The sequence below is a fragment of the Pseudochaenichthys georgianus genome, chromosome 7 (assembly GCF_902827115.2).
Source record: "Pseudochaenichthys georgianus chromosome 7, fPseGeo1.2, whole genome shotgun sequence".
In the NCBI taxonomy this organism is placed as follows: Eukaryota; Metazoa; Chordata; class Actinopteri; order Perciformes; family Channichthyidae; genus Pseudochaenichthys; species Pseudochaenichthys georgianus.
This window is the reverse complement of record NC_047509.1, coordinates 20,803,619-20,828,566: the sequence shown is the minus strand read 5'-3', so window position 1 is coordinate 20,828,566 and position 24,948 is coordinate 20,803,619. Positions and strand designations below refer to the sequence as shown.

At 42.9% G+C, this 24,948-nt stretch overlaps 1 protein-coding gene and 1 pseudogene across 3 annotated transcripts; both read left to right on the top strand.

The window, feature by feature from the left end:
- Positions 1-4,131: 4,131 nt before the first annotated feature.
- dtx3 (deltex E3 ubiquitin ligase 3) lies at positions 4,132-9,465 on the top strand. 3 transcript variants are annotated; one of them, XM_034087349.2, is made up of 4 exons: positions 4,133-4,834; positions 5,361-6,163; positions 7,110-7,327; positions 7,556-9,465. In XM_034087349.2, the coding sequence occupies exons 1-4, from the start codon at positions 4,822-4,824 to the stop codon at positions 7,629-7,631; spliced, it is 1,110 nt and encodes a 369-aa protein (XP_033943240.1). In that variant the 5' UTR covers positions 4,133-4,821; the 3' UTR covers positions 7,632-9,465. The 3 variants fall into 3 exon arrangements, with proteins under 3 accessions (XP_033943241.1, XP_033943239.1, XP_033943240.1); XM_034087350.2 differs by having other exon boundaries at positions 4,132-4,301; positions 7,110-9,465; XM_034087348.2 differs by having other exon boundaries at positions 4,132-4,834; positions 7,110-9,465.
- An 883-nt stretch (positions 9,466-10,348) lies between these two features.
- LOC117448889 (probable E3 ubiquitin-protein ligase DTX3) lies at positions 10,349-14,477 on the top strand (annotated as a pseudogene).
- The last annotated feature ends 10,471 nt before the right edge of the window (positions 14,478-24,948 follow it).

Below are 24,948 nucleotides of genomic sequence, written 5' to 3'. Positions count from 1 at the left end.
AAACTCAGTAATTCACCATTTCTACGCATGACACAACACACTTTGTCCGTGTTTGGCTCTCGAAGCGTTCCCGCATTGACGTCACTTCCGGCTTCCCCCAAAACTTCAAAATGAGTGAAGGAATTTCCCCGCGATGTTCGAAATTATTGATATTTAACGAAACGGTATCGCTTTTTCTTTTTTAAACTGACGGTTCGAGATTACTAGTAGCCCAATATTTCATTGCACAACAGTTGTTGGGATGGTGTCACAGGCTCTTTAAGTGTTGTCTATATTTCACATTAATATCCAAATCTGCAAAGTAACTAGCTATTAATTAAATGTAGTGGAGATAAAGTACACTATGTAACTCTGAATTGTAGTGGGGTAGAAGAACAAAGTCTAGCAACAAATTGAAATACTCAAGTAAAGTACAAGTCACTCAAAATGTTACTTAAGTACAGTACTTGAGTAAATGTAGTTACTTTACACCACTGGCATTAGGCTTTTTGTAAGCATTACTTACACGTCTGGTCGACGGGGGACGGGGGGCTTGCTTTATCATTTTGAACTAGCTATCAAAAATGTTGTTGAGCAAATGTAGCAATATTTGCCTAATTTAGAGGGGTTTAAGAATAATGTGGCATGGATCAAAATATCAAGTAAAATACATGACCTCAAGTATTGTGGATATTAAGTTCAAACCGTAGGCAGCTAGAATTGCATTGTGAAATTGAAGCTATCTAAACACAGATGGTGTCTTAGCCATTACACTGTATTGTGCATTCAATGTTAACTTCATCATAATGCGTCATTGGTTCCCCTGCAAGTTCCTCCAAAGCGATTAAGACTAAGGTTAATTTTGTGTCATGAGTCCAGGACGTCACAGACACCATCCCCCAAAAAGATTCTGCTGATCATATGCGCAGAGCACAGTTAGTGCATTTCTGCATTGGGAGATATTAAAAAAAAGACGTAGGACTTGGCTTGTTGTTAATGTCTGAACAGAGGCAGGCACACATGCAGTATTGAGAGCCAAAGCATTTCACTTCACAGCTTGCTTCTCAGTCGGCTTAATAACAGATGCCTTTTTAGCATAGCACTCCATGATGTCAGAGTGAAGCTTTATCAGTTTAAGTCCCCCATAGGAGTGGAGGCTGTCAGATGCACCTGCTTAGCGGTGGTGTTTGACTTGTAGTGGTTGTCTTAGTAGGCCAAAGCACTCAAGCAGCAGAAAAAGACATGTAAACTGACAGATGACTTTAAAGGCAAACATGGTCAATTTGGGAGCAGCTTCAAGCCGTTGGACTCAGACAGGATAGTCTGAGAGGCAGTTTCACTGAGGCTGCAGCTCTCGATAGAACAAGCGAACAATAGCGTGAAGGCAGGGAATGAGAGAGCCACTGGGATAGAATACCATTGCCAGGGAGCTGCCGAATGTGTGGGACAATGGAGATGAAAATATTTGACAGAATAGGTGTTTTACACAGACTTGATTGGCACATTATAGTGAAGGGCTTGGTGGATGGGTATGGTGACAAAACAATCATTTTTTCTTTCCAACTCTCCACCTAGTGCCAGACATGTGCTTTTAAATGGATAGAAGTGGAGCCAAAACCATGTCAGGCCTTATGGGGGACGTGGACACTGGGGAAGTCACTTTGAAGATGAGAGGCTGGAGGTAGTTGACTGATGGGAGTTTCTATTGGCCACGGAAAAAGCTGTAGTTAGAGTACACAGCATAACCGTTCCATCCTAATTTTAGCCCATTTAGTGGAGGAGAAATTAAGGCCAGATGAGAGGAAATTATACGCTTTCAAATTGAAAGACATTGTCAGCAATGGATTTTAGGTTTATAAATCTCTTTGAAGTAAACTAATCAATCTGTAATATTAATACATTTGAGTAATGCAACAATTTCAAATTTCTATAGCAACATTATCTTCTCTGTAATGTTTTACAAAATAAGTAAATAGTGTTTTATTGGGTTATTTTTGCTCATTTACAATGTAAATTAATTAATTATCATTTAAGAAAAAATACATCAGTGTAACCAGAATTTCTCCAAGAGCTTTCTGCAGCTAGAACGTTACTTACAGTAAAGAGGGAATTAGTAATAGCTTGCTGTGCTGCTGTCTTTTTTTAAAGTCACTAATTTGGATGCATTTTTCTGATCTGAAAACATAATATCATACATTACTGTGGTCCAGTTGACAAACATTTCCCCACCAGCCTTACTTTAATGATGCCATTTATATAATTTGTCAAGCTACTGAAACTCTGGATGTGGTAAAGATCGTTTATAGCTCCAGATATAATAACTGCAAAGAAAAGTTTTGGTATAACAGATTTGTGATGATGATTCATACATTTACATAATTTCTTGCAGATAGTCAAAGAGGGATTTGTTAAAATGCTTGTATTAGTTGTATATTCAAATGTTATCTGAATTAGAAAAATTCCTTTGTTACAACAGGAAAGTGTCACAAGCCAAAAACAAGAAAATACTATTTTTTTACTAATTTCAAGTTTCATTTAATAAAATAGCAGAAAGCAAAGAAAAGGAAAACCCTCTATTCTCTCAGCCTTTTTTTTGTCTTTGTCAGAACCTTAAAATATAATTTCTATCATTTTAATACAACTTTCCAACTCTTGATAACAAGGTTTAATTTATGACACCTTTCCTATAAATAGCAAGGGACAAGACAGTTATGACATCAGCTAGATGAAAATGCTAGAGCTGCTCCATATACAATAAATAATGCAGCAACCCCCTGGTACACTATGTCATGTAAGGCTTTACCGGCATATGAGTACATTTTGTGATACATAGCTGGAAGACCTACATTCATGTAAAACTCATTTGACACAAAATCTACACACACAACAAAAACATTTGTTTTAATGAACTGACTACAACAGTGAGGACATGTGCTGGGCTCTGAGGGAGGTATTTGTGTGTATTAATAAGTGCACCTTATTCTCCAATATCAATAGAATACACAATGTAACATATGTATTGGGTTGGATTCTCCTTCTGTTTGGCTATAGTTTCAATATAAACATGTTTCAGTGGTGCAAATTAGGGAAATGTACTCAGGTACTGTATTTAAGTGAACATTCAAGTATTTCCATTTTCAGTATGTTACTTTATAGTATAAAGTATATCAAACACTTTACTCCAAATAATTTGTACGACAGCTTTAGATTCAGATGAAAACCATGAATCTCAAAATGTTGGTGAACTCCTTCATAGGTTAAATAAACAATTAAAAAACCTGCTTGGATCAGTTGGAACATGCATTGTTACACATCTGAAAAGAGGGATGTTACTTGAGCTTGGCCAAAGTAACTTTTTACAGATAGGCTATGTGGACAGCGTCGCTACAAGCATTTTATGATTTAATAGAATATTAGCATCATTAAAGTAAATCATTACTTCAACAGAGAAAATATGTCCTATCCAGTTGCAGATACTGGACATCACATCCTTTTTTTTTAAATGTATTTTTTACTATATTTTATTTGGAACGCTTAAATGAATTTTCTCTCTTTTCTTTTGCTACTTCCATGGTGCTAATAACCTGCTTCTAAATTTTAATCTGACCTGAGTGCTAGATAGATAGATAGATAGATAGAGAGAAGAGAGAGAGAGGAGAGAGAGAGAGAGAGAGAGAGAGAGAGAGAGAGAGAGAGAGAGAGAGAGAGAGAGAGAGAGAGAGAGAGAGAGAGAGAGAGAGAGAGAGAGAAAAAGCACTTTATTTATGCAAGGGACACTTGTGGAGATACATTCTGAAAACGTAAACTAAAAACTGGGAACAGCTCAATGTGTAGGCTATTGTGTGCTCACATAGAAAGCTATGTCCAAACAATACATCTTGTCAAAAGTATCAAAAATTACATAATTGCTGTCAATACGTCGGTGTACCCTGAGTGATAGCTTAATTTGCATTATAATTGAATGAGTGGGTATTCCCTCGATGGAGCGTAGGCTAACTCTTGTGTGAACTAAGTGTGTATTGTGCGTTATGATTAAAGCTTGTAATCACGACAAAAGAAATGATTCAGTCACTGCATGAAGGAGGAAAAACACAAACCACCATAGCCAGCCAATCATGTCAGCTCAGTGACGAACTTCCTGGTCACACTTTCTCGTAAATCCCAGTCCCCTTATTAATGGGTATGTTTGCTCCTGCACAGTCAATAGAGAGGAGGACGCGGTGTGAAAGCACAGGCACACACTCAACATGAGAAGAAAGAGCAAATTATCTGCCTGGACAAAGCTGACACACAGCTAGCATGGTTGAAGCCAGATAAGAAGAGTAACTACAAATGCTATACTCTGTGATACGCATAGCCCAAGGACGTACGAGGAAGGCAAACACAGGAGAGACTGGGGACTAGGTGCAGGCTTTGGATGGCATTTGTCAGAGCCAGGACAAGGATCTAAAGAGATTTGAACGGGATATACTTTGGGATATCATGTCTTGACTACAAAAAGGAATTATTTGCGGATTAGCTGCAGCGGCACGTCAGAAATAAAGGCCTCCTCTGATAGAGCACTGTTTAATCCACTAAACCTCCCTGACCGCGACGAGCTACGGCAGAGGGTGACGTGCGGAAGAAATCAAAGGGGGAAACCACTTAGCTAACTGTTGACGATAAATGTATCAAAGGCTAAAGCTAACGTTGCGAAATCGCTGAATTTCCCTTTGCTCATGCGGATGATGGCTCAGTCAAAATATCGCCGAGCAGCTGTGATAACGCTTGTTCCAGCCCTTCAGTTTTTCTTCCTCTCTTTTTCTGTTCAACAGGACGCTTTATTCACAATTGAAGGGATTTATGGGATCACAAGGTAACCTCTCAACCTAAAGAAGTGTCAATCTTGTTTTTTCATGTGGCTGTCGGTGGGCTTTCATGTTTTCCGCGTACAGTATGACGGGTTTAGTTTCCTTTGTTTACAGTCTGAATCTCTGAACAGCTGATGCGTCCCCAGCAATGCTGTGATGCTGCCTGTTGTATATTTCGTGCTCCATCCACTGTCAACAGCTGCCCATGTAGAGCTATTAGATTCACTTGCACTGTCATGCACACTACAAACAAAAAAACTAAATTGATGTTGCTTAACATTTGCGTTTTGCGAGCTTATAGGCCAGGTACAAGTGAAGCCCCAGTCAGTAGAAACCAAAACACTATTGTAACCAGATCTGAGCAAACATATAGCATATTTCCCTGTAATGCCTTTGAAAATAGCATCATGTGTTAGCACTTAACCTGAGGGAGCAACTTCTGTAACTTGATGTAGGCTTGATCAAACAAGTGAGTTGTGTTTTTGTTCATATAATAATGTGCTGATTACTTTTATGTGCCTCTCCTTGCAGTTTCCTCTGATGAGATGAGTGTGCGTGCTGGCCAGGGCAGTGATGAGGTGTTGGTTTCACAGGCAGTGTGGGATTACCTGGCTGCAGCTGGGCGGCCCTGGCTCATTGACTTCCAGCACAAGCAGGGGATGAACGCTGGTATCGTCAGGCGAGGAGAGAGGGGGGGATGCTGCGCTGTGAGGCTGCAGCCTGTAGAAGGCTCCAGGAACGGTGGAGCTGGGGTGATGGATGGACCCATCTCCAGCGAGACACGAAAAGCTTTCATTGACTTATGCCGCTGTGCCCGCAAAGAAATGAGCAAACAGGATGGGGGACCCAAGAGGGAAGAGGGCTTGCTGCCTTGTGTGGGACTCCTGGAACCAAACGGGGAGGGGAGCCTGCTCCAGCCTCCACCTCCCCAGCCTCGGCGCTCCCAGAGACAGCAGCAGAAGTTCAGGAAGCCTGTAGATGAGGAGGCATGTGCCATGCTCCACGAGGCAGCCCAGAGGAAGGACATTGACTCCAGCTTGGCGTCTCGTCGTGAGGCGGAGGACAATGGCACATGTTCAATATGCATGGGGGACATAGTGGAGAAGACTACCTTGGAGAGGTGTGGCCATTCATTCTGTCGCTCTTGCCTGGATCAAGCCTTTAAGGTGAAGAAAGCGTGTCCTGTTTGTAGGCTTGTGTATGGCCAGTTGATTGGGAACCAGCCTGCTAACGGTACAATGATCGTAGAGAGAGATCCTCATCTGGAGCTTCCTGGCCATGACGGCTACGGGTGTATCTGCATCATCTACAGCTTCCCTCCTGGCCTACAGGCAGTGAGTAGACCATGTGAAGATGCAGACATTAAGTCTCATTGATATATTCATCTATGGGTTTATAAAATGTTAGCAAAATGTGCTCAAGTTTAGCCGGATAAAACGACAACCACATTCGTAAAAAAAACGTGATTTAAGACTCAATATACCTCGCATACCTGCTAATCTCACTTTGTAGTACAGCCCACTGAACCAGCTTTCACTCTCAAATTGATTGACCTGTTTTTTGTGATACAAAGAAGAAAACTAGATTAATCAAAATTGATTGTTTTCCGGAGCTGGTTTAGTATCTGTACATTTTTTTCTGGCCCATTGCAGCACATCTTGGCGCTTTACCGCCACTTGTTGATCTGTGAAATAACAGGACACCATGCAAAGAACTGTGCATTCTCTATTGCATCTTCTATGATTTTATAAATGTTATGGGTCGAACTTGTCTATTTGCCCGATCCTCAATTTCATATGAAGTCATAGAAAAATATTTTTTCTTTTGCTCCTGACTCGTAATTGCCAACATATTTCAAACTCTATCAAGGACAACATAACCCCTGATGACATCAGCACCTTTTAGTCTTGGACTTTACGATGCACTTCGCCAAGAAGAAATGAAACTGTATTACAGGCTGATTAGTAATTCCCCAGAGAAGTTCTACAAACTGACCGTTTTGTGAATCTCACGAAATAGATTCAGATAAATAGTTTTGGATTAAAAGGAAATGCTGCATTCAAAAAAAGGCATTGTCACAAATGATTCTTAAAAAAGAACACACTTGCAAACATAGTTCTTACAAAAGCATGTAGCAAATGCAGTTAAAAATACTGTACAAGACATGACCTTGGCAAAACAATCACTGCAGAGGCAAAGAGCCCCAGATCCAAGTAGACAGACCATTTCTTTTTAAGCTATTCATTTAAACTGATCTTGTTTTCTACACCTCCTCAACAGCCAGAACACCCCAACCCAGGTGTTCGGTACCCAGGAACTGACCGTGTGGCCTACCTCCCTGACAGCCCTGAGGGGAACCGTGTGCTGGGCATGCTGCGCCGGGCCTTCGAACAGCGCCTTATCTTCACCATCGGTACCTCCATGACTACGGGCATGCAAAATGTCATCACCTGGAATGACATTCACCACAAGACCTCATTATGGGGCGGGCCCCGCTGGTATGTATGGGCTTTTAGCTGGAGGCAAATGGCCACTGAGATTAGATTTGGTAATATTCTCAACAATCTCCCCAACAGGTAGCAGGGAAAGAGGCTCAGATGTGACTGACAGATGTAATTCAAGTTCCTGACAAGGAAATGCTTTCAGTTGATGTCCTTGGCTAGATGGCACTATTGCTGCCTGAGCTCATTCAGATGAAGTGATGGCTTTTTTATTTCTCCTGACAGTTTTGGCTACCCAGACCCCACTTACCTGGTGCGAGTGACAGAGGAGCTCAGAGAGAAAGGCATCACGGCCGACTGACAGCAGGAAAAAGACTCTTCCAGGACTATGTAAGACTTTCCGAGTGTCCTTGCGGTGGACATGACTCAGCTCCAGGTTGTGCTCTGAGACTGCCCGTTCCTTAAAGGATGGCTGAAGACGAGGCCCTCAGCAAACAGGCGTCTAATGCTGCAGCAGAGCCCACTTCCCTCCACTACTTGTTCCTCTGTTTGTTCATCTTTCCTCCATAATTCAGCTTAACCTAGTGCTACAGTTGGAGGAAAGTAGTTTGAGTGCAGTGCATTCTTGTATTACACAATCCTCCACCTGTCACTGTTCGCAACAGAGCCCGTATCTGATGTACTTATTTAAGAGCATCGTGGCGTGTTGCAAATCATGGTACTTATATATTATTTAGGCCATCTAAGTTTAATGTTATAAAGACAGGCGATGTTATATTAATGTTAATTTCTACTCTGGGGATAACAATCTTTTTTCCTACAAGCACACATACTTCGTTTTATCTCCTCAGAAATGTTTAAGTTGATTGTTACTAATTATCGGTTTTAATGAAAGTACTTGTGTTATAAGGCAGAATAGCACTGCTTCAATAGAAATAATGTATTTTCAAGGATTATTGCAATCTTAAGCACTCACAGGCACTTTTGTAAGAGAGTCTTTTTTCTCAGTGAAGTCAGTCATAGTTTTTCTTCTACGTGGAAGAGTGCTCAGAGCAAACAGGTCTGTGCGGCTATCGGCTCTAAGCTCGGTGGCTACAAGTTGATGTCAATTGCTTGGAACTCTTCATTTGCATTCGATTTACTTCTCCCCTTCCGCTTTACTTAAATAGGAAGAATGTTCAATTTTCTCAATGCAGCACCTTTTTTTCTCAATGTGCATTTGGACTTTCCCCTGGGTTTTTGCCATTGCTCACTCCTGTTTTTTTAAGATGTCTCCCAGGTGTTGAGCACATTACCTTTTATTGTGGGTATTGAGTTCATCCAATTACCAGATTTATGACGATGTCAAAGATGAAAGGGCATATAGACCAGTCAAACCAAATCAAAGGCACAAAAGCTCTTTAATGATCTATGCCTCTTTCCCTGTCAAACTGGGAGATTCGCCTGCTAATCTTCTCATTTAACAGAGAACTGTTGCAAATTCTAAAACGATAATCTACGATACAGACAAAAAAGGAAAATGTAATCTGGTTTAGGGTGGGGGTATTGATCTCATTTTGTTGTGCCTTTCCTACATTCACTTTGATACAAAATCTAGCATGATGTTACTACTGAATAGTAAGCAATTTGGGCATATTTCAGTGTTAATTGATAGGTAAACGGCATTATGTTTGTAACTATACTATCTGGCTTAGTACAAATACAAGACAGTTCATGAAAATATGTATACTAATGTGTATTGTCAATAAGCTTCTCTATAAAAAAAACAATCCTTGCCGTCATAATGCTGAAAAAACCGTCAGACTGGGAACAGCTGTATGTGTGAAAATGCTTTGCTAAGTGCAGTAACCTGCTTGGCTAGTGGTACATCTGTCATTCATTTGCCCTTAGATCTATACATAGAAGACCCCTTTCTTCTGTTTTCAGACCCTTTGTATTTAAGTTATGGGACCAACTGAAATATTTTTGGGACACAGGATTGTAGTTCACTAAAGCTACTGTGCAAACATTTCTATGCATTACCGTGACTGAGAAGGAGCCAGCAGAATTGATCGTAGGAGAGATTACACATATTACAAGTTGATTGTTGAGGAGAAGTTGGAGTTTTGCTTTTTATAATTGTGTTGATTCGTACTTTGTTGATATTCAGAAAATGTGCTTTACATTTTAATACTTGAATAAAAAGTTATGTTTGGGTTGTGTTGGATATTCAATGTAGGACCTAAATAAAGCAGGTGCATCACGAGCAACCGAATATCAAACTTGTGTCCATTTGGAAAGAGTTTGGGTTGTCCCCTATAGTCAATAATTGATTTGAACTCCTAAGTACATTACCAAAGTACATTACTTCAGTACAATTTTGATTAAAATAATTTAGCGTATTTTCATATTACATTATAATTCTCCTTGCAGTATAATTCACTAAATAAGGTATTCGTTATAAATTAAATTACCCAGTGGTATAAACGGTAATTAAATAAGTGCACATTTAGCAGCTGAATCATTAACTTGATAGACAAATTCATTCATCAATAATTACAATTCAGAATACAATTTAAAACAGACTTAAAATGGAGTATTGTGCTTTAATTTAGAGTAAATTAAAAAAAAAAAAAAAAATCCAATACAAATAGGTGTGTCTTATTTGGCCAGGGTAGTAACAGTTTTTGTAAAAAAATCAATCCATGACACATCAGTAACAAAAACGTGTGTCACTGTCACCTGACTAGTATTTGAATACTTTTAAGCATCGTTTTCTAATCAGAGGAAGTTAGAATAAACAGTTGTTGAAAATAACATTAGCGCTGTGTTATTTAATTTATTGATTGTCCTTAAAGGTGGGTTATGTAATTTTGGAGAAACCAGCTCGAGTGCGCTAGAATTTGAAACTACGCAGCCGAAAAAAATCTGCCTCTTCCTTCAGACTTGCTTATGTATGAATTGGTACTTTCCTTAGCTTGACGTCACATTATTTCCGACACACATATCCCTACAAGGAAAGACAACACTTCTCGTCACAAGAAACCGGAAAATAAGTGGCAACCACACTAAACAACCACTCCGGTTGTCCCTAAAAGTATGGAGGACTGCGCGATTTGCTTGGACCACAGTCATGAGAGGAAAACGTTAAAGTGCTCTCACTCTTTTTGCTCTGCTTGTATCGACTCGGTATTTAAGTTGAAGCCTGCTTGCCCGATATGCAATACCTACTACGGAGAGTACACGGGGACCCAGCCGGAGGGTAGCATGACGGACATGCGCAGCTATCTGCGCCTGCCCGGCTTCGAGTACTGCGGATCTATCGTCATACAGTACACTTTCCCAGCGGGGATACAAGGGGTAAGACCATGGGTAAGAACTGACACTTAGCTACAAGCTACCAGAGGAGGCTACATATCAACACAACAGAGCTCTTGTTTGTTGACTTCATCAGCTGTTAGTGATTTTACATGTCCACTAGATGGCGCTGTTGTTTGTTATTGAACACAAGTACACAGCATGCCTGTTTTCTATTTTTTCTTAATGTTTAACAAACAATTTTGTAATTATAAACAAAAGTCTAACGATAATGTGATACAGTAGACGAAGGTAGACATATGAAAAAAGTATAAAAAGGTAATTTAGTTCCATGAAGATACAATAAAAGAGAAACAACAATAACACATGTATAAGTATTAAAGAGACTTCTAAAATGTTATTAATATAGTTTTGTCTGCTTTGCTGTATTCCTTTTAATGTAATATCAAATGGTAATTTATGCCAAAAACTTTATTTTAACAATGTTTTAGTTGGCTGAAGTAAAAATATAGATTTTGGAGCTGAAAGTTGCTAAACATAAAATGCCAGGTGACCTTGCAGTGATTGCAGTATTACACTCATGCTAGGAACCAGGATACTTTCTCTATAAAATGTTATTTTAAAAATACAGTCCTTCCCAGTTAAATAGCTGGTTTCACAAGGTGTCACCCAAACATTATTCACCAAAAAAAAGAAAAATAATATGCAGGTTTGGGTGTAATCACAAGTTAGACACAGTTGTCATTCATCTTTGTAATATATGCTTGCTCTTGTTTACATTACAGCCTGAACATCCAAAACCCCGGGAAGAGGTACGGCAGCACGTCTCGTACGGCCTTCCTGCCAGACAGCGAGGAAGGGGAGAAAGTCCTGAAGCTGCTGAGGAAGGCCTTTGACAGGAGACTCGTCTTCACCGTTGGTCGATCCGTCACCCACAGGCCTCAACAACGTCATCACCTGGAACGACATTCATCATAAGACCAACATAGATGGTGGTCCACAAAAGGTATGCACATCATTACAGTAAAGTCCTCTATTGTTGTCAACCGTAAGTGTACAGAAATCTGTCTTGTTGGCACATGGTGAAAAAAAGTGTAGTTAATATAAATTAGAGGTGCTTCTACTTTACTTCTACTCTATTAAATCCAACAGGGAAATAGTTGACTTATTACTCCACATTTTTGGACTGCTTAAGCTACCTTTCAGATTCAGAAGCCATTTTCATCCCTGTTCGGGCCCGAAGAAAACTATACAATATATATTTTGTATTTATATTTGTATTCAAAACTCATAGACAGATTAGCCTGCTGGAAAGGTGAGGAATTGGTTATAGACACAAGTATTTAATACATTAAAAAAAGCTGATCTGAAGATGGCTCTATATATTTAAGTGGAGAGATCAACAAAGTAAAGCAACAAAGTTAACATGTCTAGCAATTTGACATTTGGCGGGATAAGTTGTATAACCCTATGATGCAAAGCCTTTTCAAGATACATTTCAATGGATACATTAAAAATCCAGGTTCAGTAAGCTTAAGGTACAGTCTTTATCCTGAGATTTACTTACTGCAGCTTGTCTTTTTCCATTCCAGTTTTGGATATCCAGATCCAGATTATTTGTTCAGGAAGTTCGAGAGGAGCTTCGTCTTAAAGGAGTCACAACCGGATGATTGATGAGTAAAGACAATGAGAAGACATCCTTCAAATTAACTTGACTCTTTGTATTGTTACAAAGTCTCTGATTTTAAGTTCAAGGCTTGTGCAGGACTCTCTGAGGGATGGAGATGAATGCCGCTTAAGTTTTTACTCTATTGCAGTCGATACAATGGAACTATTATCTTGAGAAATGAAGGTTAGTGGCTTTTCCAAAGAGTTATCAACTGTCTATGCAAATAAACCCTATAACCACAACCTGTACAGTATGTGATCCAACAAAACAAATATTACAGTTAAGTGAAAGGGGTTGTAACAATCATCAGATTTTGTTATTCCTAATATCTTTAGAAACCTGGATCACAGGTCTGGACATTGGACACAGATCAGGTGGTACAATTACGTACCTAGCAAACTGATAGTTAAAGCTTGCTAGAGCAATAAGATGATAATGTATTTGGGTATCATCAAACGTTTTTTATGTTTAAAATGCTGATATGATATTCACGTATGCTGTGGCTTAACATAACCCCCAACAAATGCACTATTTACTAGCTGTTTGAGGACACAATTAGCAGTTTACAAAAAACATATTTCTCCTATTTTTGGTACAGTTTAAAAACATGTCAGGCCAGGAAAGTCATAAAGTATTGATGGGTAAACTTACGCCTTGTTGCTTTTGGAAGGGTATTTGGCATTATTTTAAGACACTTTTAGAATATCCCCAGTCCTTATCCTATAGCACCTCTAATACCATAATAACACATGTTGTGCCTTTTATACATCAGTCAATGTACTAGTGTCAAACAAGAGTATATGGAGTCCAGAACTGTCTTTAAATCTCAAAACATTTGTGATTTTTCCTCTGATTCTGCCTTTTGCCTGTGGATACACTAGAGGGTGATGCTCTACTTTTAGAAAGAAATGTTATGTGGCGTCTGCTTCGTATGCAGCTGTATCATCATCACAAACCCTCAGCCCTGCAGCACCTCCCAAACCTCATAGCCCAAAGTCAGTCAGATAGCCGAGCATCTGCTATAGATGATGAGTCATGTGTTTCTATGGGGCTCGGGGGCAGTTTTAGCAGCAACGTATTCACAGTGTTTCTATGACGGAGAGAACCGCTATCACCTTTTGTTTGACCACATTGAACTGATCCGCTCCTCATTCAGTCAGGTGGTTAATGGTTAAAGCTGAGTTGTGGTAGTTACATGCACAGACACACACATTCAATTTAAGAAATCATGGTGATGATAAAATAATTAAATGCTCATCTATTGTTGATTTAAGTGCCCTACCCATCACTAGCACAAAAACACCTGAAAACGTTGTAATCAGAGGAGCTTTATATAAATCTCTTCATGCAGGAAAACTGGACACACAATCTATGATTTTTTTGGGCATGCATTAACCGAGTTACAACTGCATCTGAAACATTTCCAGCTGATCATCTTAGTGGCAGTAGCATGGAGTTATGTGATGAGGAAACGGCTTTAACCCATATTTCAGTATCAGGAAGAGTGCACATGTAACAGGCTTACAGTAACTGGACTCTGGTGTTGAGCGGCTGGAGGCGTTCCTGTGGCCTCGGATCTCAGGGCACCCTGCTGCCCTCACAGAGCAGACCAGAACCCATCTGGTCAAACGTACCACCCCCCCTCAGCCTTTTCTCCCCACAATTTCATCAGTCATCCATTTATCATCAGCATCACTTTTCATCTCTTGTCCTCTTATCAGGTTTCCATTAACTGTATGGGTTTTTTTATCTGCTAATCATTTTCCTTTTTCTTCCTTCGTTTTATGTGAAAAAACACATTCCTGTTACTTGCATTCTGTAGTTTTGTTGTTGTCTATTATAATGTATATATTCTATGACTATGTGTGATATCCCTTTAACATGAGACTGGCTTACAGTGACAGTTTGAGCTTTCTAAATAGTGGAGCAGATTGTGACATCAAAAGAAAAAATGGAGCACTGAAACCAAATATACAGAGAACCACTGTAGGAAATGTAACCTACATTTGAATATAAGATAGACCGCTTAAGATGGGTTCCAGAAGAACACATCATACCATCTGACTGTATTTCTTTAGGCATTATTGTCAAATGCAAATTATATGACTTAAAATAAAATGGCATGCATCAGTATTTTGTCTGATCTTTCGCAAAAATGTATACTTGAATTGAATGACTCTTTGCCCTTCTCTGCAGGTATTTCCCGTTCCTGTCATTGTCCATCTGGACATCTGGTATTAGGACAAGGAATTACAGAAATGTTACCAGAGATATAAATATGTATCAATGATTATGCAGAGCAATGATGTGGGCGGATTATACTTGCATCAATGCAAATGGCCAGTGACAAGCCTCCACTACGAAATGGATTGATGACAGAGTGAAAACAAGCTCTTAGCGTATGGATTAAGACCGATACATCTGTAACTGCTTACATTCATTTCCATCAAACGTGGCTCTGCTCTGTTGTGGCAGTAGGACTTGAATATCCTCCCTCTCAGGCGCTGAATTAGCACCATGGCTTTGGTGATTTTTGGTTTCTAGGTGTGAGTAGACGGCTCATAAAAAGGCTCCCGAGAAACACACAGACGTGCACACACATCAGAGCAGAGATGTGCGATGTTTCCTGTACTAGAGATGATAAGAAAACCATTATGTGACAATGCAGAGCTGTTGTTCTTGCCCCCTCTCCCCACTGTGCTCCTTAATTAGAGTGTCTCATGGCTGTGGGGAGAACCCTGGCACTGCGCCTGTCTCCTCTTCCTCTGGTGCCCATAACACTCAATCACAGACATACCTGTCTATCTGGGTGCAGATTGCATGTATCTCCCTTCACAGTCACTCCTGTACACACCCTACATATTCATGCCTTTGAAGTTCCTTTTTTACTTTAACCTAGTTTCCTCTTTCACTTCCAACGTTGACAGAGAAAAAGATTCTCTGTCTTTCTTGAATTTTGAAGTATCTTTATCCAAATCACGAAGGACAAACGAGGATATATCAGGCAGTGTTTGTATGTTAGGTAAATGGACAGGAGGAGGCTGAGGAGGCATCTGTCTCCATACACAGTCTTTGTGTGACAGTATGTCAGCACACACTGCTGACATGCTCATTCACTGAGCCTAAGGCTGTTTGCTTAAGAACAGCAAAGTGAAGGTGGGTGTGTGTGTCCTTGACTGCATCTGTGCATATACAGTATGTATGAATATGCACTAGTGATTACTTATGTGTGTGTTTATCGAGGCAGTTTCTCACATTCTGTTCTCTGATTCATAGCCGCAGCTACACAGCTTTGTGTCTGCCTGATTTAGCAGAACAGACCCCTCTGCTTTCTTAGCAATGCTGACAGATTTACTGACTTACCGCACAGACAGGACACAACAGCCGAGCTGGCAACTATAAGGATCTTTGGCTTGGTTGTCAGCCTCACAGATTGAAGGCTCTGCTCAAGCTGTTTCTTCATTAGCAACAGCCGGGGTTTCTCCCCAATAAGAGAATAGCAGGTCTATCATCTATCTGAGAGAGATTGAAATGTCCAGTAATTAGCTCTTTAAAATTAAACATAGGAATGGTATACAGTTATGTATAAAAGTGTCTCGAGTCATATCACAAATGTACACAATACCCAACCTGATATCTCAATCGTGTAAAACTGTAAAAACAGGCTGTGCATCGACATGAAAAACATTCAATACAAGCTGAACAAAACCAACTACAAATACGGTCTAGAAAATATTTTTCTGGGTGCATCTAGTGCCGCCAAACTTCTTTTGTTGTCTTTCCTGTCTGCATCCTCAGCCTTGGCCATCCACACTCAGACTGACTTGTGTAAGAGCAATTAGCTGTGGCTGTCATGGCAACTAGCATGACCTTTGTCACTTTAAAAATGAAAAATCTCAACCAAGGGCCCTCTTTCTTCTGAACAGCTGCAACACATGTATGGAGCTTTTTACACATTCATGGACTTTTTTTCTTTATATTACAAAAAAGCATACTGAGGCAGGCAGAAATCGTTGCAGTTGGACACTGCACCCATGTCTTCACAGATGATCTGTTAAGTGATCGTCGTTTTAATCACGTTTATTGCAGCCTGGTACATTCAGTATAAGGAGATGGTTCCGGAAATGTTCTGTGATTTCAACAAAGGTTTATTTTATATTCCCATATACTTAAAGAGCAAGACATCAATATGAAACAAAAAAAAGACATGATAAGGTCTCAAGACAAATTTAAAAAAGGCTCACCATCTTTAGGAAATAAGCACCTATTGACATGAGCGTGAATGAACGCAGTGGTTCTCAACTGGTCAGGCCTCGGGACCCACTTTTTCCTTTGTCAATAAATTGCGACCCGAATTTTGAACCACTCAAATCTATTCAACAAAAAATCGTGCTGTAATATACGCTTTTCAGCATACAATATTAATTAAAGTGAAGTACAGTGCATATATCCCTTCACAGAACTAAAGTATGCTTTTAAAAAAGGTTTAATGAGATGATGGAATCAAAGCTGAACTGTATTATGAAAGGCCACACATTCTGAAAACCCAACCCCAGCAAGGGGTCTGGGGGGATTCTCCCCCATGAGATTTTTTGAAATACTAACATATAAACTACGCATTCTGGTCGCCTACACTCTGAGAAGAAAATAAATACATCTATTACTACCCCGACATATTAATAATTTTTATGCCATTGTTTGTTTTTCACTTTGTTCTGACAGCTGAACTTGCTGCTCCACACAGAGAGAAGAGCAAAGAGGAGATAGTCTGTGTGACTTACTCTAAATTGGTGGGTAGGGTAGATAGCCCCCATTGTTCTGTGACCTGTCAATCATCAAAACCGGGGGTCATATCTGAAGTTGTACCCATGGATTTCTTTATACATCCATGGGTAGTTCTACTGTAGTTTATTTTCCGTGGGGACTTCCGGCAACAATCTTGATTCTGATAGGCCAGAAGACTCGAAGAAAACATCAGCTAACATGTTTTATTGAGAAGATGATCACTACGTGACAGAAGTTTTCAACACCGTTTATGGTCTCAGGTACTTCCAGTCCAACGCCTACTGCATGCACAGCGTTTTTCCCAAAAAAATAAGAAGATATTGTAACGTTCTACAAAGGGAGTCGGAAACAGGCTTCAAGTTATTGGGGTTTATTCACTCCTTTGTTCGCACACGGACACAGGTTACATGTTAGGTTGCAGGTTTATCCTCACACACACTCTACACCTCAACTCACACCCATATATAAGGTCAACGTCACAACGTCCCCCGCCCTCCCCCGTCTACTCCCCCAACCACAGGCCCGCACCCAGACCAGCATCACTGTGCAGCTCTGTGATTGGCAGAGAGACGGGGGATGCTTGAGTGACACACTCAGCACCCTATACAGGGTCGCTACACTACCCCCCCTACTACAAAGTTCCTCGTCCACGAGGAACAAATAAAACCTAGCACAAAAAAAAACTATAACTAAACACTGTTAGTAGAACTAAGAAGGTCTGGGTGGACTACCATCCCTTCCAGTGAGACCAGGGCGCATTCTTACCCTCTACAGGAAACGAGGGGTCTCACTATACACTAACTACCACACACAGTGTCTGAACCGACTCGGGGGTCGTGTCTGCCTTCTCGGCAGGGGGGCTAGGGTCAGGGGGACAGGGGGTGCCGGTTCTGGTCCAGGCGGGGAAAAGGGGAAGAAATTGGGGGGAAACTCAGACACTGACAGGGGGCTTGCTGCTCTGCTCGCCGAGGGACCTGAGTGGAGGTGTCGAGGGGGAGGCTGTGGGCCCCGGTGTCCCTTGGGCATGTGGAGAAGCGACTCCTCTGTAAGGAGCCAACCTGTCTCTGTGGAGCACAACTTTAGAACCAACTTTCCCCCAACCCTCTCACTCTGCAGGGACCAACCCCACTGGCTGTCCAGTTTTGGGCACCGGCCTTTCTTCCGTTGTGGGCTGTAGACTCAGACCAGCTTCCCCAGCCCGGAAAATGCGCCCTCTTGTCCTGGTGTCATAGTTCCGTTTCTGTCTCACCCCAGCACTTTTCTGCTGATCGTGGGCAAAGGAGCGGAATCAAGCCGGTCCCTGAAGTCTCCTGGCGTACTCAGGCCCTGGAGCGTGTCCAGGGAATCTGGCAGCTGACCAAACGCCAAAAACAGCAGGGGTTCGAAGCTCTCTCCCCAACATGAGGAGGGCAGGAGAACAGGCTGAGGACTCCTGGACTGCAGAGCGACATGCCATGAGCCGAGGGGCAGATGCTCGCCCCAGTCGCGCTGGTGCTCAGATGTGAGGATGGCCAGCTGCTGCCCTATGGTGCGATGGAATCTCTCGAATAGTCCGTCGTTCTGAGGTCGCAAGGGGGAGGTGCATGTTTTGTGCATGCCCAGTTGTGTGCACATGGAGGCGAACACCCGGGACTCGAAGTTCCTCCCCTGGTCACTGTGCAGGGTCTCCGGCACTCCAAACCGGCTGAACATGCCAGCCACCAAGGCATCTGCGACTGTCACTGCTTCCTGATCAGGGAGGGCATACGCCTCTGGCCATTTTGTGAAATAGTCTATGGCCGTGAGGATGTAGCGGTTACCCCTGTTTGACAAAGGTACAGGCCCCACCACATCCACCGCTACTCTCTCCATCGGGGCCCCCACGGGAAACTGTTGCAGCGGAGCATGGGAACGACCACGGGGGCCCTTCTGAGCCATACAAGGGTCACAGCGGCGACAGAAGTCTTCGACATCCCTCCGGCACTGCCCCCAGTAGCAGCCTTGTCGAAGGCGGCGGAGAGTCTTAGTGACGCCAAAGTGCACAGAGCCTGCCGTTCCATACATGGCCTTAAATACAGCCTCTTGCAGACCCCTCGGGACCACCACTTGCCACCTCTTCTCCCCCATTGCTGGCTCCTTCCACGCACGCTGTAGTACACCCTGACACAGACGCAGAGCCTCAAACTGAGACCACAGCCCCTTGGTTGCTTTGGAGAACACTGCCACTTCCTCCCACGGTGGCCGCTGCTGCGCCTTGACCCACTGCAGTACAGGCTGTAGGACGGCGTCCAGCTGTTGCTGTTGCTTCCACTCTGCCACGTCCACTGTCTGGAGCTCCCGGCAAATAACCTCTTCCACTTGTCGAGCTGCCGCACAGACGGTGTCCTCCTCCAGCAGCTCCTTTTCACGAGTCTCTCTCTTCTCACAGTAGTGGCATCTGCCAGCGGCACACGGGCGGCGGGAGAGAGCGTCTGCATTTGTGTGACGCACACCAGCCCGGTGCTCCACCCTGAAGTCGAAAGCTTGGAGCTCTTCTAACCACCTGGCAACCTGCCCTTCTGGCTCCTTGAATGTCATGAGCCACTGTAATGCAGAGTGATCAGTCCTCACCGTGAACGCCTGGCCACACAGGTAGTATTTAAAGTGCCTGATGGACAGCACTACTGCCCAAGAGTTCCCTGCGAGTGACGCAGTATCGTCGCTCTGCTTTGTTGAACGCCCGGCTGAAGTATGCCACCACCCGCTCCCCCTCTGGTGTAGTCTGGGAGAGCACTCCGCCAACACCCACGCCGCTAGCGTCTGTGTCAAGGGTGAATGACAGACTGGGGTTGGCTGGGGCGTGAACCGGGGCCTCACTCAAGGCACGCCGAAGGCTGTAAAACGCTGCTTGACATTGCTGAGTCCAAAGGAAATCACTGTCCTTCTGCAGCAGCTGGAACAGGGGTGCAGCAGTGCAAGCAAAACCCCGTACAAACTTTCTGTAGTACGAGGCCAGGCCCAGGAAACTCTTCAGCTGCTTCTGGTTGCGAGGATTTGGCCAGCCCGCGACCGCCTGCACTTTCTCTTGCAGGGTGCCGATGCCTTCACCCCCCACTTTGTGGCCCAGGAAAGTGACCTCTCTCTGCATGAAATGGCACTTATCTGGGTGTAGCTTCAAACCAGCGGCTCTGATCCTTTCCAGCACCACTCTTAGAGATCCCAGGGCTGCCTCAAACGAGATGCCATGCACAGGATGTCGTCCAGGTAAACCAAGCACTGCTGGCGGGGGATAACAGACAGCACCCTGTCCATCAACCGCACAAAGGTGGCAGGGGCATTACAAAGCCCAAAACTGAGGACCTTGAACTGCCATAGCCCCCCGGCCGGTGCAGAAAGCCGTTGTTGGTCTGGCCTCTGGGGCAAGAGGAACTTGGTAATACCCACTGCGGAGGTCCAAGGAAGGGAACCACGACGACCCTGAGACCAGGTCCAGGGACTCATCGTTGCGGGGAAGGGGGTATGAATCCTTCTTGGTGACCCCGTTCACCGGCCTGTAGTCTGAGCACAGCCGCCAGCCACCTGTCTTCTTCGGGACCATGACTACAGGTGCTGGGAGGCGAGAGAGCGCCTGAGAGAGTTCGATGATGTCTGCCTGCAGCATGCTCTGCACTGCCTCGTCGCAAGCCTGCTGACGAGCCAGGGGAAGTCGGCACGGGCGACACTTGATTGGACGCGAGTCCCCTGTATCAATCTTATATTCTACCATGACACTGGTAATTCTACCAGTTTTATTATTATTATTATTCAATTGTAAACAAACACTGCTCGAAAATATGTCATTGGTCAGAGAGCTGTGGGCATAATGCTGCCTTTTGCAACATCCTACTTGTGTGAGATAGGCTTTTCTTGCTGCCATCAAAACGAAATACAGATCAAAGCTGAACATTGAGAATGAACTGAGAGTGGCAGTCTCAAAACAACAGCCCCGGTTTGAGAAGATCTGCGAGGGAAAGCAAGCACACACAAGTCATTGATAGGCTATGTGTGGAATAGGAATGGTAAAGTGATGTGATCGTTTGCAACCTGCAGTAGAAATAATAGTTAATTAATATATTTTCCTTAAAGAAATTTGAATTTAAAAATCTACTACTCAGAAGGCCTGCCAGTTTTAATTAGGCCAAATTAATTCACAGTATCTATTACAAGCACTTTTGTTCATGTGTAATCCATAATCAAATATACAATTATAGTTGGATCTTTGTATCTTCTTATTATTAGCAGAGAAAATGTAATGTTTTTACAACAATATACAATTAATCCTACCAATATAGATGGGAACCGGGTTGGGGGGGTCCCGAAAATATTTCCAATTACCCAAGGGGGGCCCGACTGAAAAAGTTTGGGAACCACTGGCCTATAAAGTTATGGATATTAGAAAGTTATTTTCATCGAAGCAGGCGTCACAAGCTGCAGCAGCATCAGCTGCAGCTGACAACAATGTCATCACCAGCAGTGAAGACACGGATGATGTTTCAGGTTTGTGAATCTAATGGTGATATCCAGAGGCGCGGGAAGGCATTTTGAGTGGGGGTGCTGAGGTGCTGGACTCCAGTGAACACTATTACGGGCACTATAGAGCACGCACAAAAGCGCGAGCACCAGGGGCGTTACAGTGGAATGTTCTACTGCAACACTTCCCACACGCAAACACACAGTACACCTGCGACTGTTACAATGAAGGCTCGATAATCAGCTCGCGGCACATGGGGAGCGGACTTCACCTCACCCGGGTCCCCCCGGGAAGATTTTTGTTAAATATTGAAGTTAAAAGCATCAATCTGGTGCACTTTGAGAGCAACATTAAGAGATCTATGGATACATCTCTCAACATCCATATGAAACACAACTGTAATCAGATTTTCTTTTTCTTTATGGATATTTTACAAATCACTCCCCTTTCAAACTGTATTCTTGTTTTACTGCCATATAGGATTTCATAACTGTTTTTCCTTTATTCTCTTGATTTTTTTATAACTATAGTGATCATATGAAGGTGTGCCGCGGAAATAATCTTTTGAATAATTTGTGACCAAACCGTTTGAGACCCACTGAGATAACTTAGACTAAAGTGAACTATCTTAATTCTAAAAACTCAGTGTCCTTTAGCTCACCTAAGTCTCTCAGTCTGAGAGGAGAGGACTCTCAAGCACAAGCACACTTTTATTTCCATGCATTTCTATTTCTGATTGGTCTGGTTTCTTGCCTCTGTTGCATTCACTGAACACAGGAAATTACAGTCCTGCCGTCCTCTCTAGTGTCATGATGAGGTTCACGTAAAGCATGGTTAATGTATTATATTATTGAGGTAGAATTGTCCGGGGCTACAGAAAAAACATTCGGGGCAGGCCAGGCGAGCACACACACTACAAAGATGTAAAATATTATTTTACGAACAATGTGGAATTTATTGGCTACATATTACACAGATTATGCACAGCGGGAGCAGCATTAACCGTCAAATAATAATTCAGACAGGGGAGCTCCGCACCGCCTGCCTGCCGCTTGGGGGTGCTGCAGCGCCCTCAGCACCCCCTTTCCCACGCCCATGGTGATATCTGCACTCTGGCTGACTGAGTGAAGTGAAAAAGAGTGATGTAACGTTAATGTTATTCTTTCACACACACATACGGGTATTGGGCCGAGCGCGACACCGTACTTCCGGTATTCACCGTTTTACGCGAGGTGCAAGCAGCCGTACACCGTCTAGGTGTTGCTAAGCTTCCTGTACTGAATATCATAGTCTACTGCCTTAATCAATATCTAGTCAACTCTAAAATACCACATATATGCAATGGCATGACAATATTATTGTGACAAGTGGGGTATTCACCTGGTGTTTCCAGAAATTAGACGTAGATGCAGCCAAAATCGACGAAGGCCACTGTCGTTTTTCCATACATCTGCAGGCAGTCTGTAAGGGCAATCCGACAACCCACACAGCTCTAGTTTACGCTGGTAACGACCTAGAGCACACCCCTCAAGTCCAGAGATGTAATCCGAAGACATGCAGCGATTTCTTCGGTCGTTAATTCAGAAAAAAAATCTAGTGCGCTTTGCCTGGCTACGTTAGCTAGCTGTTTATATTAGCACCTCCAGGATATTTGCACCTCCAGGAAAATGGCGTATTTATATATATATATGGCGCGTGTTGCATTGTGGGTAGCTCGTGACGTCACTGTGTGTGAAAGAATAGCTAGTAAACAAGGAGTAACCACACTAAGTATACCCTATGTTAGTATGTATACAGAACATGACTACAAATTATCCTAAGATGTAACGTTAACCCTTCATACCTCTTAAGACACTAAAATAACGTATTCCAATTTTTATTATGTTTTCACGCATGGAATTATAATAATAATAATAATAATGCATTTTATTTATGGGCGCCTTTCAAAGCTCTCAAGGACACCTTACAGAGCACACAGTAATACAAGACTTAAAAAACAGAGACTTAAAAACAACAATCAGTTTAGCAGAGATTAAGAAATGGAATACGCCAGTTTAAAAAGGTGTGTTTTCAGGCTGGATTTGAAGGTTGGGAGTGAGTCCATATTGCGGATGTCTTGTGGGAGAGCCAGAGCAGGGGGCAGAGTGGCTGAAGGCTCGTGACCCCATGGTGATCAGGCGGCCAGAAGGTACAGTGAGTTGGAAGGCAGAGGAGGATCGGAGAGTCCGAGAGGGAGTGTAGATGTGAAGGAGCTCAGAGAGATATGGAGGTGCAAGAGTGTGAAGTGCCTTGAGGGTGAGGAGCAACACTTTGAAGTCTATGCGGTGCTTAACGGGGGCCAATGGAGTTGTTAGAGAACCGGAGTGATATGATTAATGAAAGGAGTTCTGGTGATGATACGGGCAGCTGAGTTTTGGACCTGTTGGAGCTTACGTAGGGATTTTGAGGAAGACCAGAGAGGATGGAGTTGCAATAATCGATACGGGACGTAACAAGGGCGTGGACGATGATGGCGGTGCGTGTGGGTGTGAGTGACGGGCGGAGGCGGTTAATATTGCGGAGGTGGGTGGAAGTAGGCAGATCGAGTGATGTTGTTGATGTGAGCTTCAAATGATAAGGTGCTGTCAAGGATGACACCCAGACTCTTAACTTGGGGGGAGGGTGAGACTGTGGAATTGTCAATAGTGAGGAAGAATTTGTCAGTTTTAGCCAGAGTGGACTTGGAGCCAACTAGGAGAAACTCGGTTTTATCACTGTTGAGTTTTAAGAAGTTGGATGAGAACCAGGATTTGATTTCCAGTAAGCAGTCGGAAAGGGCAGTGGGGGGGAGAGTGGAAGTGGGTTTGGTGGAAAATAGAGCTGGGTGTCATCCGCGTAGCAGTGAAATTGGATTGCGTATTTTCTGAAGATATGGCCGAGAGGTAGGAGGTAGATGATAAATAGGAGGGGGCCCAAGACAGAACCCTGAGGAACACCAGTGAAGACTGGATGGGACTGTGATTTGAAGTGTTTGAGTTGGACAAAGTGAGTACGGCCGGAGAGGAAAGATCTAAACCAGGTGTGGGATGTGCCAGTGATACCAATGGAAGATAATCTGTCAAGGAGGATTTGGTGTGAGATGGTGTCAAAGGCTGCAGTCAGGTCAAGGAGGATGAGTATGGATAAGAGCCCAGAGTCAGCTGCTACTAGGAGATCGTTTGTGATTTTAACCATGGCCGTCTCTGTACTGTGTGAGGAGCGGAAGCCAGACTGAAATTCTTCAAAAAGATTATTGTTGTTCAGATGAGTATGGACTTGGGCTGCAACTGTTTTTTCGAGTATCTTGGAGACAAATGGTAAATTTGAGATTGGGCGGAAATTATTCAAGTTGTTGGGGTCCGCACCAGGTTTCTTGAGAATAGGGGTTATTGCACCTGTTTTGAGGGATGAGGGGACGAGACCAGAGGTAAGGGAGGAGTG